General features: G+C 52.0%; 1 protein-coding gene across 2 annotated transcripts in view; it reads left to right on the top strand.

Annotated features, from left to right (window-relative positions):
- The window catches only part of LOC140470097 (serine/threonine-protein kinase WNK3-like), an 80,569-nt gene that overhangs the window by 35,905 nt on the left and 24,813 nt on the right, over positions 1–19,851 (top strand). For both annotated transcript variants that reach the window (XM_072566533.1, XM_072566534.1), the window contains exons 3-12: positions 543–715; positions 6,031–6,251; positions 7,254–7,411; positions 8,954–9,042; positions 10,413–10,632; positions 13,021–13,285; positions 14,388–14,584; positions 15,473–15,537; positions 16,099–16,252; positions 19,119–19,235. In XM_072566533.1, the coding sequence (XP_072422634.1) occupies positions 543–715; positions 6,031–6,251; positions 7,254–7,411; positions 8,954–9,042; positions 10,413–10,632; positions 13,021–13,285; positions 14,388–14,584; positions 15,473–15,537; positions 16,099–16,252; positions 19,119–19,235 (1,659 nt within the window). The remainder of the gene's footprint in view (positions 1–542; positions 716–6,030; positions 6,252–7,253; positions 7,412–8,953; positions 9,043–10,412; positions 10,633–13,020; positions 13,286–14,387; positions 14,585–15,472; positions 15,538–16,098; positions 16,253–19,118; positions 19,236–19,851) is intronic.

A 19,851-nucleotide genomic window follows, 5' to 3' on the forward strand; every position in this document is an offset into this window, starting at 1 on the left:
CTTTTTCACCCAGAGGGTGGTGCATGTATGGAACGAGCTGCCAGAGGAAGTGGCGGAGGCTTGTGCAATGCCGACATTGAAAAGCCATCTGGATGGGGACATTGATAGGAAAGATGCTGAGGGATGTGGGCCAAATGTTGGAAAATAGGACTAGATTAATTTAGGATATCTGGTCAGCATGGACTGAAAGGCCTGTTTTCCAAGCTCTACATCTCTTTGAGGCACACGGACTTTTCCACCAAGTGAGTTCTCGGGCTCTTTATTTCTGTTAGCCTATAACCTGATTTAAAAACACGGCACAATCCGTGACTTGCGCGCGCTCTCACCCGCTCACACACGAACTCAATCTAAATGGTAACCAGTAGTGACCAGAGGATGACAGCTCCAGCCACATGCAGTTACCACACCGTTTAGTGCATGAACCTTTCCTGAAGCTGCGGAATCTTGGGAACTTGTTATGCTCTGGTTGCAACAGGATATACTCTGGCCACTTCTCCATCCTTCGCTGACAAAGCAAAATCTCTCTCTCTCTGTCTCTTCAGGACAGGAAGCTTACCAAAGCCGAGCAGCAGCGATTCAAGGAGGAGGCGGAAATGCTGAAGGGTTTGCAGCATCCAAACATTGTGCGGTTTTATGACTCCTGGGAGTCGACACTGAAAGGGAAGAAATGCATTGTGCTGGTCACAGAGCTGATGACGTCAGGAACCCTGAAGACGTGAGTGAGCGCTCGGCGCTGGGCTTGGGACTCCCTGAAGCACTCCAGCTGGGAGCCTTCGCTGTTTTGGGCGCAGGTCTACTGCTGTCAACCCCTGCGGAGTGCAGCTGGAGCCTGAGCACCCTATTCCTATGTGTGCCTCTCTGCCCAGCCCAAGTCAGAGGAAGCAATGGTAACGTCAGAAGGCTAGTGATCCAGGCTGACGATCTGGGCACACAGGTTGAAACATTCACTCACACACACACACACACACACACACACACACACACAAGCAGCTAGTGGAAGTTAAACCCCATGAGTAAAACCTGCAACTGAAAGTTAGTCTCTTATTAGAGACTCTGAAACCAACTCATATCAATGGTCACTGGGACAACAAAGCCATTTGGTTCATTAATGTCCATTTTAGATTGGAAATCTGTTGTTTATCATCACCCTGGAATGATGTGACTCGAGACTTTAGCTGCCTTGTCACCCACCCCCAACCCCTTGCCAGTTGTGTTCCCAGTTGAGCAGCCCCTTTGTTTTAAAATTCTCCTGCTTTCACATGCCTCAGGAGCCTCAATACTTCTGTCACCACCTCCAGCCCCAACGCCCCTCCCTATCTCCATCATCTCTTGCAATCTCAACAACCCTCCCTGCCTCTGACACCTTCCGCAGTCTCTACATCCCTCCCCCTTTCTTGTCACCTCCTCCAGGCACTACACTCCTTCCTATCTGGAGGATTTGAGCTATCGGGAGAGGCTGAACAGGCTGGGGCTGTTTTCCCTGCAGTGTCGAAGGCTGAGGGGTGACTTTGTAGAGGTTTATAAAACCATGAGGGGCATGGATACGATAAATAGACAAAGTCATCTCCCTGCGGTGGGGGAGTCCAGAACTAGGTTTTGGGTGAGAGGGGAAAGATATATAAGGGGCGACCTTTTCACACAGAAGGTGGTGTGTGTATGGAATGGGCTGCCAGAGGCAGTGGTGGAGGCTGGTACAATTGCAACATTTAAAAGGCATCTGAATGGGTATATGAATAGGAATGGTTTGGAGATGTGAGCCAGGTGCTGGCAAATGGGACTAAGTTAGTTGGGATTATCTAGTCAGCATGGACAAGTTGGACCGAAGGATCTGTTTCCAAGCTGTACATCTCCATGACCTCCGCCCCCTCCTACACTGTGCCTATCTCTGTCACCTCCTCCAGCCCCCTACGCCCCTTACCTATCTCTGTCTCCTCCCTGTGTCTGCATGGATTTCTGCTGAGCACTCTAGTTTCCTCCCACAGTCCAACAATGTACAGGTTAGGGTGGATTGGCCATGCTAAGTTGGCCATAGTTTCCAGGGATGTGCAGATTAGGGTGGACTGGCCATGGGAAATTGTCCCGTAGTGCCCAAGGATGTGCAGGATAGAGGGATTAGCGATTGGAAATGTAGGGTTACAGGTCTGGGTGGAGTCTTCTTATAATAGACAATAGGTGCAGGAGTAGGCCATTCTGCCCTTCAAGCCAGCACCACTATTCAATATGATCATGGCTGATCATCCACAACCAGTATCCTGTTCCTGCCTTACCTCCATAACCCTTGATTCCACTATCCTTAAGAGCTCTATCCATCTTTCTTGAAAGTAGCCAGAGACTTGGCCTCCACAGTCTTCTGGGACAGAGCATTCCATACACCCACCACTCTCTGGGTGAAGAAGTTTCTCCTCAACTCTGTTCTAAGTGGCCTACCCTTTATTTTTAAGCTGCGTCTTCTGGTTCGGGACTCACCCATCAGCAGGAACATGTTTCCTGCCTCCAGAGTGTCCAATCCTTTAATAATCTTATATGTCTCAATCATATCCCCTCAGTTTTCTAAACTCGAGCATATACAAGCCCAGTCGCTCCAATCTTTCAGCGTAAGACAGTCCCGCCATTCTGGGAATTGACCTCGTGAACCTACGCTGCACTCCCTCAATAGCCAGAATGTCTTTCCTCAAATTTGGAGACCAGAACTGCACACAATATTCCAGGTGCGGTCTCACCAGGGCCCTGTACAGCTGCAGAAGAACCTCTTTGCTTCTATACTCAATCCCTCTTGTTATGAAGGCCAGCATGCTATTAGCCGCCTTCACTACCTGCTGTACCTGCATGCTTACCTTCATTGACTGATGTACAAGCACACCCAGATCTCTCTGTACTGCCCCTTTACCTAAGTTGATTCCATTGAGGTAGTAATCTGCCTTCCTGTTCTTGCCACCAAAGTGGATAACCATACATTTATCCACATTAAACTGCATCTGCCATGCATCTGACCACTCACCTAACTTGTCCAGGTCACCCCGTAATCTCCTAACATCCTCCTCACATTTCACCCTGCCACCCAGCTTTGTATCATCAGCAAATTCTTCAGAGGGTTGGTGTGGACTTGATGGGCCAAATGACCTGCTTCCACACTGTTGGGATTCTATAATAATTGTCGCTCCTGAGTTCCTGAGGTGAGCTCCTGAGTCCAGTTTTTATGAATGGCGTTTAAATCCTGCTGTGGTCGGAATTGAAGCCGTGTTGTCATTCTCTCTCCCCCCCCCCCCCCCCCCCCCCCCCCCCCCAAAAAAAAACACCTGGGGTGCTGGGGCTATCTGGAATATTAATCCAGTGACACTCTGACTGACTTGGTATAGAGAGAGTAAGCCAGAGTTGGGGATGTTTGATGAGTTCCAGGTGATTGAGAAACCTCCCTCCCTGTGAACTGATGGATTCCCAGCTTTCACTTTCCACTTGACATTGAGCTTCAGACTCTCAGCCACTTCCATCTTCCACTCAGTTGCAAGTTTGTGAATCGCAGTTGCGAAATTTTACTTACGTGAAGTTTTATTGCAACAGATGTTCTTTTTCCCCTCTCGCAAAACAAACAAAAATTCCCGTTATTGCAGTCCATTATCTGGCGGAATCTGCAACTTTCTTCCGGCCTTCAGAGATAAGGCTGTAGCTAACTGGCCGAAATTGCAGGTCAGCAAGCAAACAAGTGTTTGAAAACTTGCAGAAAATATGTGCTAATCTCAGTGCAGCTATCTCCCAGGGGTGATGTGAGCGATTGACACACTCACTTTTCCGATTTCAGGCTGCAAGCCAGCTATAGTTTTTTGATTTGACATCAGGGTTTGCTTAAACCTGCTCGTGGCCTGGGAAGCCTATTGTCTGCTTTTTTAATCTAATTAATGGAGGGGAAAGTGAGCAAGAGAGGAGTGGGGATGGGTAGGTACCTGTGGAGAATGGTGTGACAATCAGAGGGCCATTTGAATTTGGATGCTCTCATAACCCCTCAGGAGGGAGCTGCCTCCATCTGTGGTGTGTATCTGTCAATGGCATGACGGCTCAGTGGTTAGCACTGCTGCCTCACAGTACCAGGGTCCCAGGTTCGATTCCAGCCTCGGGCGTCTGACTGTCTCCCAGTGTCTGCGTGGGTTTCCTCCCACAGTCCAAAGTTGTGCAGGTCAGGTGAATTGGCCATGCTAAATTGCCCACAGCGTTAGGTGCATTAGTCAGAGGGAAATGTGTCTGGGTGGGTTACTCTTCGGAGGGTCAGTGTGGACTCGTTGGGCCGAAGGGCCTGTTTCCACACTGTAGGGAATCTAATCTAATCATGACTGTATAACCCTGTTGGTTGTGTTTCCACTCTTTGCCCGTGCCTTCTTCCCTGTCACACCATGAAGCGATTGTTTGTAATGTCTCACTCCTGAAGGAGCCTGTGCTTAATTTCAGGAGTCTGTTCAGGGATTGCGTCCATGAAGGGTGCTGTGTAGAAGTAGCCAAATACAGCCTGCGGGTTCGCCCAATCTCCCCATTCACTTCTGTTGCTTTTCCCCTCATGGTCCTGCTAGGTTCTGGCTATTTGATTTATTTCTGTACCCCCACCCTACCCTCTTTGAAAGTTGCTGTTTACATGCTTCCACCATCCTTTCAGACAGCACATTCCAGATGATGAAGACTACTCATGTCAAAAGTAAAGGTGGTCAGCCTCTTCTGCTGATTTACAGAGCTCAGAGTTACACAGCACGGGAGCAGACTCTTCGGCCCAACTCATCCATGCTGACCAGATATCCTAAATTAACCTAGTCCCATTTGTGCCAGCATTTGGCTCATATCCCTCTAAACCTCGATTCATATACCAATCCAGATGTCTTTTAAATGCTGTAATTGTACCAGCCTCCTCCACTTCCTCTGGCATACACAGGCACACCCCGCTCTGCGTGAAAAAGTTGCCCCTTGGGTCCCGTTCCCCTATCATCGTAAACCAATAGCCTCTAATTTTGGACTTCCCTACGCTGGGGAAAAGACCTTGACTATTCACCCGTATCAATCCCCCTCATGATTGTATGAACTTGTGTAAAGTCACCCCTCAGCTTCTGGTTTGTAACAATAAGGGGCAACTTTATTGAAAAATGAATTATTCTTTGGGTAGACGGTGAGATGTTACTACCCCCTGGTGTGAGGGTCTACATGTAACCTGAGTAACGGTTGTCCAATTAAAACGGAGACCAGGAGGAATTCCTTTGATCAGAATTTGGTGAATCGGTGCAGTTGTTTAGTGCAGTGGGCCAGATAGGCTGGGTGTTTCTCCAATGGTATCAGCCCTTCCATCACTACCATCGTGTTGCATTTCTCGAACTCCTTCCCTGACAGTGCTGAGCGTCCCTACCCAGCATCGAGTGATAGAGTCCGCAAGAACATGCCGAAATTGGAGCTGGGGTTGGTCACTTAGCCCCTCGAAACTTGCCTGCATTTAAACATGATCATGCCTTATCTTGCCCTGAACTCCTATTTCATGTCAGCTCCCCAGAGCCCTCAAATCTAACCAGCTCCTCTTTAAATATTCTCATTGATCCCGCCTTTGCAATTCTCTGGCTAGAGAATTCCACATGTTCCTTAGCCTCTGGGAGAAGAACTCTCCCTTCTCTGCCCCCCTTTATAATCTAGTTACATGACATGTTATAAATACACGTGGGGGGAAATCAACTGGAGAAGCTGGGAAAGGTCTAGGGATTACGGCTTATTGCATGACTTAGAGTCACTGCCATAGAGATGTACAGCACGGGAACAGACCCTTCGGTCCAGCTAGTCCATGCCGACCAGATATCCCAACCCAATCTAGTCCCTTCAAACAACTAGAGCAGGCGATGGACTGAATAGCTGCCACCTACGCCAGATGGCACCACCGTTCCAACCTGTTAATCCCGACGCACCCTCGGTTTTGCTTATGCACAGGGAAAGGCGTGTCCACAGAGGAGTGGGTGGGCTGGTCCAGCCGTATGCCTTCTGACTGCCATGAGCTGTCTCGTTTGTCCCTTCCTCCAGTTACTTGAAGCGGTTCAAGGTGATGAAGCCGAAGGTGTTGCGGAGCTGGTGCCGACAGATCCTGAAGGGCTTGCACTTCCTCCACACCCGCACGCCGCCCATTGTCCACCGGGATCTGAAGTGTGACAATATCTTCATCACTGGACCCACCGGATCCGTCAAGATTGGCGATCTGGGCCTTGCTACCTTAATGCGCACATCCTTCGCCAAAAGTGTGATCGGTAATAGTTGCTTTCTGTCTTCTCCCTCTTCCGTTTCCCCTCCCGATTGAAATTGTTACTGTTTTGGACATAGTTGGGGTGTGTGCTCAAACGTAATAGTTACCCACTTGCCAGGGTAAAGAGCCATCTCTGCAACAGGAAACATGGCAGTCCAGTGTGAAAGTGGAGTCGCAGGTAGATGGTGGTGAAAGCAGCGTTTGGTACACTGGCCTTTACTGGTCAGTGCATTGAGTATAGATGTTGGAAGGTCATGTTGTGGCTGTACAGGATATTAGGGTTAGGCCACTTTTGTTCAGTTCCGGTCTCCCTGCTTCAGGAAGGATGTTGTGAAACTTGAAAGGGTGCAGAAAGGATTTGCATGGATCTTGTAGGGTTTGAGCTACAGGGAGAGGCTGAGTAGATTGGCGCTGTTTTCCCTGGAGGGTCGGAGGCTGAGGGGTGATCTTATAGAGGTTTAGAATCCTGAGGGACATAGATAGGATAAGTAGACCAAGTCTTTTACCTGGGGTGGGGGAGTCCAGAACTAGAGGGAATAGGTTTAGGGTGAGAGGGGCGGGCGGGCGGGGTGGGGAAAGAGCTCCACCTCTTCAAACTAGACTGGGGAAGGAAAACAGAAATTGCTGGAGAAACTCTGCAGCACTGGCAGCATGTGTGGAGAGTTGACATTTCGGAGTCCAGTGGCCCTCCTTCACACTGGGCGTCTGTTGACCGTCTTGGCCTGAGAGAGGGCTGCTTCCAGCTGTTACTGTATGAGATGTGTCGGCCCGGTTTCCTGCACTCGGGCCTCCTTACTTGACCACACTGTCCTCTGCCAGCCTGGCCTCAGTTGTTGGCCCTTGGCTCTACTGCTCCCAATCTGGGAGTCCCCAGTCTTTAGCAGCTCCCTTGCTTTGTCAGGAGGAAGGGACATGTTGCAGGAGGTGAGTGGGGGCAGTGGGCCTTTAGTTTCCTTTGCAGCTGACCTGCCGCTGGTTTCTTCCCCCCCCCCCCCCCCCCCTGCAGGCACTCCAGAGTTCATGGCCCCGGAGATGTACGAGGAGCACTACGATGAGTCAGTCGATGTTTACGCCTTTGGAATGTGCATGCTGGAAATGGCTACCTCCGAATACCCTTACTCAGAGTGTCAGAACCCTGCCCAGATCTATCGCAAAGTCACCAGCGTGAGTGTGCTCGCTCTGTCTCTGCGCCCTCCGTGTCTCTGTGCTCCCCACCCCCCTCCCAGGAGATCCTACCCCTCTGTGGGCCAGTGGCTCATTGGGATGGGAGGATCCATTGTTGTAGACCGGACCAGACCCCCTCAGAATATTTGAAGAAGGGAGCCTGGATCCTAACGTTTTGGTGGATGGGAAGTGCTGTGTTCCAGATGCGATACGGCTGGTCAAACTACGTCACGTGAAGCAAAACACAATTTCTTTAATTGCTCTCGTCAAAATATACCCACAAGAAAGAGGAATCTAGTATAACTGAGCTCGACTGGAAAACATAACCAAATATTAGATACAGTATGGGCGGCACGGTGGCTCAGTGGTTAGCACTGCTGCCTCACAGCACCAGGGACCCGGGTTCGATTCCAGCCTCGGGCGACTGTCTGTGTCAAGTTTGTACATTCTCCCCGTGTCTGTGTGGGTTTGCTCCGGTTTCCTCCCACAGTCCAAAGATGTGCAGGCCAGGTGAGTTGGCCATTCTATAATTGCCCGTAGCAATAGGTGCATTCGCAAGGTTTGTGAAGGTTTGTAGCTCAGGTTGATAGGTGCATTAGTCAGAGGGAAGTGGGTCTGGGCGGGTCACTCTTCGGAGGGTCACTGTGGGCTGAAGGGCCTGTTTCCACGCTGTAGGGAATCTAATCAGTACCTTTTACTAACTAACTGTTCCAATATAGTAACCTTCCTTAAACACATCACTTGGCAAGTTCAGACACGGGATCTTACATGCAGTTCTCCAGTCCCAGAGGGGAAAAAAGTCAAGAAAATTCCGTGAGAATGGCAGCTAGGAGACGTTCACTGACTCTTCCAACTCTTTTGAGATCCCAAACGCTTCTTAAGCTCCTGAAAAACCCAAAACCCAGAAATTCTGATCTGTGAGAGCTGGCCACACCCATTCAGGCTGCTTTTTAAACAAAGCCCGAAGCTGTCTACTCTAGTGGTTCTGGTAAACTGCTTGGAACCGCTGCCTTACACCCTCTCTTCAAAAACACAAACCCAGGATGAAATAACTTCTTAAAGTCACAGCCTCCTCTCACACCTGGGAGGGAGGAGGGAAAACTCTGCGACGCTATTGTCTACACCACATTGTTTGAAAATAATGGGGAGGTGGGGGAATCTCACAGTTAAATACAGTGTTGTGATTCATCGCAAGAGGACGAGAATATCAAAGGGCCGAATGGCCAACTCCAACTCTGAACTCACCTGTCCCCCCCTGGAGGTAAGAGACTGCCATTCAGAGTTTGGGAGACAGGCTGCTGCTTCAGGGGATAGCATCTTTTACTTCAGCTGCTTTGGGGACTACATTGACTGCCCCGTTGATGGATCACCACCGGTGCACTCGAGGGACCAATGGGACCGCTGATGTGCCCTCGGCCGGTGGTTCAGGCTGTTGGAGTGTCTTTTCCTTTCCTCTGAATGTTGAGGTGGGGGTGAAGACCTTGCTGAATGCCGATGTGCCCCTTTTGTTCACCTGGTTTGTTGTGTCCCGTCCTTCCCCAGGGCATTAAGCCAGCGAGTTTCAACAAAGTCAGCGACCCGGAAATCAAAGAAATTATTGAAGGATGTATCCGGCAGAACAAGACGGAAAGGTGGGTGTGCATTGTATCCCTTTGGGTAGTTCACCCACACAGCTCCTTCTCCACCCCGCCAACCTTCTCTTTTTGTACGTTCTCATGCTCGCCTGCATATTCCTCCTCTCCTCACATTCCCATTCTCTCTCTCTCTTCCCCCTTCCCTCTCCCCCCTCTCCCCCCTCTCTCTCTCGCTCCCCGCCTTCCCTTTCTCTCTCTCTCCCCCGCCTCACTCCCCGCCTTCCCTTTCTCTCTCCCCCACCTTCCCTCTCCCCCCTCTCTCTCCCTTCACTTTCTCTCTTCTCCACCTTACCTTTCTCTCTCTCTCTCTCTCTCTCTCACCCCCCATCTTCCCTTTCTCTCTCTTTCCCTCTCCACCTTCACATTCCCCTTCTCTCTCCCTACCTCCCTTTCTCTCTCCCTCCCCACCTTCCCCTCACCCCCTCACCCCCTCTCCACCCCTCACCCCTTCTCCACCCCTCACCTTCCCTTTTCCATTCTTCACCCCACCCTCTCTCCCCACCTTCTTTTTCCTCTCTCCCCTTACCGTCCCTTTGTCCCTCTACCCCACCTTCCCTTTCCCCCTCTCTTTGATCCCCACCTTTCCTTCCCTTTCACTCTCGTTTTTAACTGCCCCTCCCAAACCCCACCTCCAATTTGTGAACTAGATGATTGGATTGGATGACCAGAAACCGCCAGTGTCTCTCTCTCCATGAAAAGGAAACGCAGTGAACGACCTTGGGAGCAGTACGGTGGCTCAATGGTTAGCGGTACTGCCTCTCAACGCCACAGACCTGGGTTCAGTTCCACCCTTAGACAGCAAACCCTTGTGGAGTTTGCATGTTCTCCTTGTGTCTGGGTGGGTTTCCTCCGGGTGCTCTGAATTCCTCGCACAGTCCAAAGATGTGCAGGTTAGGGTGGATAGGCCATGGGAAATGCAGGGTTGCTGGGATAGGGTGGGGGGTGGGGGGGTGGTGGCGGTTAGTGGGGTGGGTCAGTGTGAACCCTTTGGGCCGAATGGCCTGCTTCCACACTGTAGGGATTCTCCGATATACGAGTATGATGAAGGTTTATCACGCCGCAGTTCTGTCCTCCCTCCGACTGCTGGCACTGTTCCCCCCCCCCCCCCACCTTGGAAGAGGCATTTCCCTGTTGCACATGTTGATGTGGGTAATAAGAACGAGAAAAGGCTGAGGGAGATTAATTTAGAAACCGGGCCCTCACGTTTGCAGTTGAGCCGTGTTCGCCCAAGGACTAAGAATGAGCTCAAGCTTCATTTCTCCCGTGAGAGGGCAGACGAGAGATGGCAAGCTGGAGTTGGAGGCCTGGGTCAGGAAGGATGGAGGCAGCTCAATGGGCTGATGTGCCTGTGTTCTCCCTTCCCACAGACTGGCCATTAAGGACCTGCTGAGCTACGCCTTCTTTGCCGAGGACACCGGCCTGCGGATTGAGCTGGCCAAGGAAGACAGCGGGCAGGACAGCTCGCTGGCACTGCGGGTCTGGGTGGAGGACCCCAAGAAGCTGAAGGGCAAGCACAAGGATAACGAAGCCATTGAGTTCAGCTTCGACCTGGAACGGGACACCCCCGAGGAGGTGGCACAGGAAATGGCGAGTGTTTGATTGAACCCCAACCCCTCTATCTGTGACTCTGTGTCCCCCTCCTCCTCTGGAGTCTGTGACTCCACATGGGCCAGCCAGTGCTCTTTTCCTAACTAGCGTGAGCATAATAACAAAATCCGGTCTCCTGGCTGTAAGTTCTGGCTTGTACGTGGGTATAGTGAGTTGTGAATGCGCTTGACACAGAGGTTTGGTTTTGCTTTTAGGGAAGGCTGAGTCTGTATCCATGCTGTATGAGGAGAAAGTGAGGACCACAGATACTGGAGATCAGAGTCGAAAAGTGTGGTGCTGGAAAAGCAGGTCAGGCAGCCTCTGAGGAGCAGGAGATTCGCTGTTTCAGGCACCTCCCTGATGAAGGGCTTCTGGGTGCTGCCTGACTTGGTGAGCTTTTCCGGCACCACACTTTTTGACTCCATAACAGGGCAAAACGTCATGTTGGACCCTTGACCATGTTCCTTGCTTCTGGGAAGTCATTGTGAATGAGGTTTGGAGTGGGGTCGCATTCGCCTATTGTTTTTTTCATTTTAACGCCATAGCGTGCCCATCTTGACGATGGACATTGGAGGTTTGTGAAGGTTTGTAGCTCAGGTTGAGGTTTAGGGTGTAGGTTTGCTCGCTGAGCTGTAAGTTTGATATCCAGACGTTGGCTAGGTAACATCATCAGTGGTGACCTCTAAGTGAAGCGAAGCTCTTGTCTCCTCGATTCTATTTATATCTTTCTCCTGGATTGGGTTCCTGGGGTTTGTGGTGATGTCATTTCCTGTCCGTTTTCTGAGGGGTTGATAGATGGTATCTAGATCTATGTGTTTGTTTATGGCGTTGTGGTTGGAGTGCCAGGCCTCGAGGAATTCTCTGGCATGTCTTTGCTTAGCCTGTCCCAGGATAGATGTGTTGTCCCAGTCAAAATAGTGGCTTTTTTTCCATGCGTGTGTAGGGCTTCGAGGGACAGAGGGTCGTGTCTTTATGTGGCTAGCTGGTGTTCGTCTATCCTGTTGGCTAACTTTCTTCCTGTTTGTCCGACGTAGTGTTTCTGGCAGTCCTTGCATGGAATTTTGTAGATGACGTTGGTTTTGTCCATGGGTTGTACTGGGTCTTTGAAGTTTGTTAGTTTTTGTTTGAGAGTGTTGATGGGTTTGTGTGCTACTAGGATTCCGAGGGGTCTTAGTAATCTGGCTGTCATTTCTGAAACTTCTTTGATGTATGGTAAGGTGGTTAGGGTTTCTGGCTGTGTTTGGTTTGTTCTTGAGGAATCTGTGGACTGTATTTTTTGAGTATCTGTTCTTCTTGAATACGTTGTATTGGTGGTTCTCCTCTGTTTCCCGAAGTTCGTCTGTGCTGTAGTGTGTGGTGGCTCGTTGGAATAGTGTTCTGATACAGCTTTGTGTGTGTGTGTTGGGATGGTTGCTGGTGTAGTTAAGTATTTGGTCAGTGTTTGTCGGTTTCCTGTATACACAGGTTTGTAGTTCTCCGTTGTCCGTTCTTTCGACTGTGACGTCCAGGAATGCGAGTTTGTTGTCGGTTTCTTCCTCCTTGGTGAACTTTATGCCTGTGAGGGTGTTGATGATGATGTTGAATGTCTCTTCTATCTTGTTTCGTTTTGTGATGACAAAGGTGTCATCTACGTAGCAAACCCAGATTTTTGGTTTGATGGTTGGTCGGGCTGTTTGTTCTAGTCTTTGCATTACTGCTTCTGCTATGAATCCTGATAGCGGAGCTCCCATGTGTGTGTCGTTGGTTTGTTTGTAGATTATGTTGTTGAAGGCACAGGTCCACTAGATTCATGATGTTTTTGTTGGTAATGTGATTGATGGTGGTTGGTGTGTGTGTGATGGTCTCTTCTAAAAGTGCAGTAATGCAAAGGCGAGAACAAATAGCCCTACCAACCATCAAACCAAAAATCTGGGTCCGCTACGTAGATGACACCATTCTGACTGGGACAACACATCTATCCTGGGACAGGCTAAGCAAAGACATGCCAGAGAATTCCTAGAGGCCTGGCACTCCAACCACAACACCATAAACAAACATATAGATCTGGATACCATCTATCAACCCTTCAGAAAACAAACAGGAAATGACATCACCACAAACCCCAGGAACCCCATCCAGGAGAAAGATATAAATAGAATGGAGGGGACAACAGCTTCGCTTCACTTGGAGGTCACCACTGATGATGTTACTTAGCCAACGTCTGGATATCAAACCTACAGCTCAGCGAGCACACCTACACCCTAAACCCCTGGACATTGAAGAGCTACTCTAGCCTGTGATGGGAGTGACGTGGAGGGGAGGGGGGGAATGCTTGGGCGAAGGCTTGCGGATGTGGGCGGGAGAGCGGTGCTGCGACATGCTAAAACAGTCCAACCTTGACCCTTTCAGGTCAAGTCGGGGTTCTTCCACGAGAACGACTCCAAACTGCTGTCCAAGTCCATCCGAGACCGGGTCTCGTTCATCAAGAGGAAGCGGCAGAGGACGCAGCAGATGAGGGAGGTGGAGGAACAGGAGAGGCTGCGGTCCCAGATGGAGCAGTCCGCCGCAGCCTCCCAGTCCGCCACAGGCTGGCAGCCCAGTCTGCCCGAGTCCGAGGATCCTGAGGTCGATCAACACGCGCAGCAGAGCAAGCTGCTGATGGCCACTGCCTCATGTAAGCCTGCAGCAGCGTCCTCCAACTCTCCTAACCAAAGGGTGACAGTTGGCACGCGGGTATGGGTGTCACTGGCAAGGCCGACACTCCACTTATCCCTGGTATGGAGTGTTCCACTGGGGCCATTTCTGCATGGCATGTAAGAGCGATGTAGCCAGATGCCTGTTGGTCTGACCAGTTCAGCATGGTTGCAGACTTCCTTCCCCAAAGGACATGGGCGGCATGATGGCTCAGTGTTTAGCAATGCTGTCTGATGGTGCCAGGGACCCAGCTTCGATTCCGGCCTTGGGCAACGGTGTGGTGTTTGCATATTCTCCCCGTGTCTGCATGGGCTTTCTCTGGGTGCTCTGGTTTCCTCCCAGTGTGCAGTGGCAAATTGTCTGTAGTTTCCAGGGATGTGCAGGTTAGGGTGGATTGACCGTGCTAAATTGTCCCGTAGTGCCCAGGGATGTGCAGGTGAGGGTGGATTGGCTGTGCTAAATTGTCCCGTAGTGCCCAGGGATGTGCAGGTTAGGGTGGATTGGCCGTGCTAAATTGTCCCGTAGTGCCCGGGGATGTGCAGGTTGGGGTGGATTGGCCGTGCTAAATTGTCCCATAGTGTCTGACATGTCTAGACTAAGTGGATCAGCAATGATAAATACAGGTTTGCGGGACAGGGTAAAGCCCTGGGTGTGGCTGAGATGCTGTTTGAAGGGTTGGTGCAGCCTTGATGGGCCAAATATCCTCTGTTTGCACTGTATGGTTTCTATGAAGGAAGCTCATGGGTGAATCAGGTTGGAATGCCCTACTGCGAACATCAGTTGAGGCTGGGTCAGTCATTAATGTTGAACTCTGAGAGAATGGCTAATGGTCCATCATACTCAGCGACATGCGATGGATGTGGTTATGGGTAGTTCAGCTCAGGCTGTGACCTCATTAAGGGAGAAGAGGTGTCCAAGGAGAAGAGGAGGCCATTCTGCCCATCGAACCTACCTCACTTTTGATTGGTCTACTCCATTCCCTGTCGCTGAGGGTGTCGTGTCGAAGTTCTCTCTGATTAACGTCTGTTTTATTTTCCCTCTCTCTGTCTCTCTCTCTCTCCCCGATTCCACTCCTTTCCCAGTGGACGCAGTCGCCGACAGCAACCTGGGGCCCGACCCGCGGGCAGGAGCTGCAGGCCCCTCTGTGGTCTCTGAGGAAAACCTGTGCCCACAGCACCTCTCCTCGGGCTCGAGTGTGGAGTCCCATCCTGTGTCCCTGAGCCACCAGCCATCTCAACAGCAACAGCAAGTGATGAGCAACTACCCGCAATCCATGGCGGTAAGAACTCCACCCTTCCCTCACACAGGGGGCAAGTCGTTACCTCAGACCGTCCTGTCAGTTCACCCACAGTCAACTCTTGATTTGGAGACGCTGGTATTGGACTGGGGTGTACAAAGTTACAAATCACACAACAACAAGTTTACTTGCATATAAACCTGTTGGACTATGACCTGGTGTGTGATTTTTAGCTTTGTACAGTGAACTCTGTGGAGGGACTTGCGGTGTTTCCATCCTGCGACACTGGTGTTGTCCAGAGTTAGGGTGGGGGGGGCTAGGAGGGGGAGGGAGGGAGATTCGTTGAGCAGAACTTGCAACAGGTGGCATTCCCCCTACATCTGCATTCTTCCTGGGGAGGGGGTGGAGTGGGCGGGTTTGGAAGATGCTGGGGCCTTGGGAAGTTGCTGTGGACGGGACACACTGCTGCCACTGTGCACTAGAAGATTTGAATCTCAGCCGAGCATTCCTATCTATTACTGGTGGTGGAGGGAATGTTGAAGGTGGGGGTTAGTGTGTTGATTTGGGATGGGGGTGGGTGCTGCTCTGTCCTGCAGTGTTGAGCTTCTCTGAGTGTTATCAGAGCCACCCCATCCAGGCACGCGGGGTCTATTCCATCACACCGCTGACTTGTTGATGGGAGGACAGGCTGAGGGGATGGGTCAAGAGTCAGCCGTGTCACTGTGGGTCCTGGTGAGTTGTGTCGGCCAGACTGGATGAGGGCAGGGGCACGTTTCTTCCCTGAGAGTTCAGGACTTCAGGGCGATCGACGCTGGCTGTTTCGGTCATCATTGCCAGGGCGAGCTCTCGGTTCCCGCTCTTAGTCACTGCTTTTAAATTCCCGCCGGCAGCTTACGAATGGTTCATTCACCCTCTCGCTCTCCCTTACAGCCCACACCGCACCAGGCAACCCCTGACCCCCAGCGACCGGCAAGACACGTGCAGGATTCTCTCGGGTAGGGACCGTTCTCCACAACCACCAGCGCCGTTGCCCTAATGCTCCCCCCCCAGATATCTCGGCTCTGCCGTGCCATCGCTCAGGGCAGCTGTGGGTGAGACGCGGGTGATCCCCACTCCCCAGTACAGCCTACCGATTTCATGTTGTCCCAAACAGTGGCTGAGGTTGGCTCTCCCTTCTGGGTGACAGATCAAAAAATACCGCTCTTCCGAACGAAACGGCGCGAACACCCAACGGTTTCGGTCTGAGATGAAAGCAGCTAAGCCTCCCTCCGCCCCCCCACTCCCCGTACCATTGTGTTCCAGCCGCACCACCCCTACCTTTCTGAGCACCGAAGAATCCATCGAGTTATGCTCTCTGGGGAAGAGCGGATTTGTCTGAACACCTTTCACATCCCCAGCCTCTCCTGTTCTGCGTGACGCGCACGGAAGCCAATTCGCGCTCAGCCAACTCCTTGGGGGTCAGCGTTAGCCAGACGTTTACCGTCTCTGGAGGGGCTGGGGCCTGTGCTTGGTGCGTTTTTATGTTTTTTTTTCGCTGGGTTTTGTTTCCCCCTCAGCGGGACCCCCGAGACCCCCGTCAAGGACAGCTCCAACGGCAGTGAGCCAGCAAACGGCAAGCCCGAGAAAGGCCCGAAGACCCCACTGCGGAGGACGTCATGTGCCCGGGAACGGCTGGACAGGTCCACCAAGTTTCAGCTGACTGTCCTGCAGGTAATCCCAGGGGCGGCCCGAGACTCCTCACGGGGTCGAGGTTGGGTGGGTGGGGGGGGGGGGGGTAAAGAGGTGCTGACCTCGATTCGGGGCGTGGACGGGCCCCCTCAGATCTGTCGCACCGTTCCTGTGAAATCAGGGCTGTTCTGCGTTGCAAATCCATCTGACTATCTATCAGCCCCGGCCACCAAAATAAAAAGACAGGGAGGTAGTTAGCCAGGGTTGGAGGGTTTGAGGTACAGGGACAGGCTGGGGCTGCTGTCCCTTGAGCGTCGGAGGCTGAGGGGTGACCTTACAGAGGTTTATAAAACCATGAGGGGGGACACGGGTAGGATAAATAGACGAGGTCTTTTCCCCCTGGGGTGGGGGAGTCCAGAACTAGAGGTTTATAAAATCATGAGGGGGGCGGGGATAGGGTAAATAGACAAGGTCTTTTTCCCCCCTTGGGTGGGGGAGTCCAGATTAAGTGAATTGACCATGCTGAATTACCCAGAGTGTTCAGGGGTGTGTAGGTTAGGTGCATTACTCAGGGGTAAGTGTAGAACAATAGTAGAGTAATGGGTCTGGGTGGGTTACTCTTCAGAGGGTTTGTGTGGACTCATGGGAGCAAGTGGCCTGTTTCCTCACTGAAGAGATCCTCGAGGGCACAGGTTGAGGGTGAGAAGGGAAAGATGTAAAAGGGACCTGAGGGGCACTGTTTTCCAACAGAGGGTGGTGTGTGTATGGAATGAGCTGCCAGAGGAAGTGGTGGAGGCTGGTACAGTGACAGCTCCTCAAAGGCATCTGGATGGGGACATCAGAAGGAAGGGTTTTACAGGGTTATGGGCCAATTACTGGCACATGGACCTAGGTTAATTAAGGATATGAGGTTGGCATGGCCGAGTTGGACCGAAGGGTTTGTTTCTGTGCTGTATGAGTGGGAACAGGAGGAGGCCATTTGGGGAAGGACATCCACTAATAACAGCGAGCGTCTTGACTCCAGTGGACCCTGCCCCTAAGCATCGATTTTGTGTCCTTACTGTCCGCTGCTGTCAGATTGGGAGGAGGCCGTTCAGTCCCCTTGAGCCTGTCCTGACATTCACTGAGGTCACAGCAGGTCAGACTGCAGTTCAGCTCCGTTCTCCTGACTCTCACCCCACTGCCCCACCCCATGGTCAAGAAGCTCGGCCCCCCCCCCCTTTCACAGCTCTGCGCACGGGAGGGAGGATCCCACGGTTTCACCACCCTCCAGAGGGAGACTTTACTACTTTGTATCTGTTGTGATTCTGAGCCCCCCCCCCCCACCAAAATAATCCTCCTTCTGAAAGCCAGTGGAGGCAAACCTGACCACCTCACCCCCTCCTTGGAAGGTCTTAACTTTAAACAGTGTTTTCAGAAGGCTTCTCTTTTGTGGGACAGTGGATGTCTGACATAGAGTTATACAGCACGGAGGCAGACCCTACACACCAACCAGTCCATGCCAAACCTAACCCCAAACTAAACCAGCCCCACCTGCCTGCTCCTCGCCCATATCCTATTCATAGACATATCTAAGTGTCTTTAAAATGTTGTAACTGTATCTGCAACCACCACTCTCTCCTCTCAACTTTAAAATGTGCCCCCTAGTCTTGAAATCCTTCACCCCCTTTGGGAAAAGACACCTACCATTAATTCTACCTGTACCCGTCGTTATTTAATAACCTCCTGCCCTCCGGCGAAAAACGCCCCAGTCTACCCAACCTTTCTTTGTCACTCAAGCCTTCCACACCTGACAGCGTCCTGGTAAATTCTGTACAGAAGGAGCCAGCCTCAAGAGGAGCGGTTTCTCTTGATCGATGTTACTAATTCCTTTCGAGATCTCAGTCAGTGCATCCTCGATTTTGTCGGCTCAGACCACACACACACACCATTGGGTCTTGGACTAAACATTGTTCAGAAGCACAGCTTGAGTTGGTGGAGCTCCAAGTCTTTTCTCCTCTCCCCACGCCAGCATCCAACCCGAAACAAAACTACTCAGCCCTCTTGTTACTATTCCCCTCTCCCTATTCACTCCTGCAGCTGATCAGCATTGTCTCACGTTCCAGTGATGTTTCAACATTCCTGTTCCTGCTTGCAACTCCCTATCTCTGTCATCTCCTTCAGCGCCTACACCCCCTCCCCATCTCTGTCCCCTCCTCCAGCCCCGACACCCCCTCCCTATCTCTGTCCCCTCCTCCAGCCCCTACACCCCCTCCCTATCACTGTCCCCTCCTCCAGCCCCGACACCCCCTCCCTATCACTGTCCCCTCCTCCAGCCCCTACACCCCCTCCCTATCTCTGTCCCCTCCTCCAGCCCCGACACCCCCTCCCTATCACTGTCCCCTCCTCCAGCCCCGACACCCCCTCCCTATCACTGTCGCCTCCTCCAGCCCCGACACCCCCTCCCTATCACTGTCCCCTCCTCCAGCCCCTACACCCCCTCCCTATCTCTGTCCCCTCCTCCAGCCCCTACACCCCCTCCCTATCTCTGTTCCCTCCTCCAGCCCCGACACCCCCTCCCTATCTCTGTCCACTCCTCCAGCCCCTACACCCCCTCCCTATCACTGTCCCCTCCTCCAGCCCCGACACCCTCTCCCTATCCCTGTCCCCTCCTCCAGCCCCCTACCTCCCCTCCTTATCTCTGTCGCCTCCTCGATAACCAGCCAACGTGGTGTTCTCTATCCTTCTGTAACCTTCTGAGATTTAGCTATGTGGCCAAATCCCACCCAGGCAACACTGTGTCTGCCTGTGTGCGTCGTTACCGGTCGGAGTTGCAGTGAGTCGGGTGGCGATATTCCTGGATGTGGAAAGGTGAAGGCCCCCTCTAACACACACTTACTCAGTGATTCCCTGCACTGCTTTCCCGCAGGTTTCCGATGTTGGAGACAATATGGTGGAGTGTCAGCTTGAAACCCACAATAACAAAATGGTCACCTTCAAGTTTGATGTGGACGGCGATGACCCTGAAGACATAGCTGTTTACATGGTGAGTGAGTTTGAAGCAGAAAGCATCGGTGGCTCTGTCACACTGACCTTTCCCCTCTGACCACAGACATTCCCCACCTCTTTGCAACACACGTGTCGGTCAGTGCTTTGGTCCCAAGGCTGAGAGTGGACATTGGTGTTCACCTGTGTCGTCCTCCTTTGTACTGCTGTCTTTTACTACTTCCGTTTGGTGGTTGCTCACCGAGTGTCCCACTGATTTCAGCACACCTCTCTCTCGTTCTGTTCCCCTCGTTCTCACCTAGCCTGCAGCTCTCTCCAACTCTACTGCCTCACTCTTTCCCCAGCAGGCTGGCATCCCATCTGTCATACTCTCCAGGCATGCACCTGCTCTCCTTGTCTTGTCCCCCCCCCACCTTGCTCTCTCCACCCCACCCTTGCTCTCTCTCCACCCCCACTCTCTGTGTTGTCTCTCTGTCTTTCTCTCTCCTCCTCTCCCTCTGCCTGTCCCTCTCCCTTCAATCCACTCGCCTGCCCTCCTTATCTGCCACCACCCCCACAATTCTGCTGCCGATTCTCCCCCTCGCGCCCCGCACGTAAAAGTCTCTTTTAGCGTCTCTCTCTCCCCCCTGCATGAGGCTGCTAACTCGATGCCGACT

The sequence above is a fragment of the Chiloscyllium punctatum genome, chromosome 50 (genome assembly GCF_047496795.1).
Source record: "Chiloscyllium punctatum isolate Juve2018m chromosome 50, sChiPun1.3, whole genome shotgun sequence".
In the NCBI taxonomy this organism is placed as follows: domain Eukaryota; kingdom Metazoa; phylum Chordata; class Chondrichthyes; order Orectolobiformes; family Hemiscylliidae; genus Chiloscyllium; species Chiloscyllium punctatum.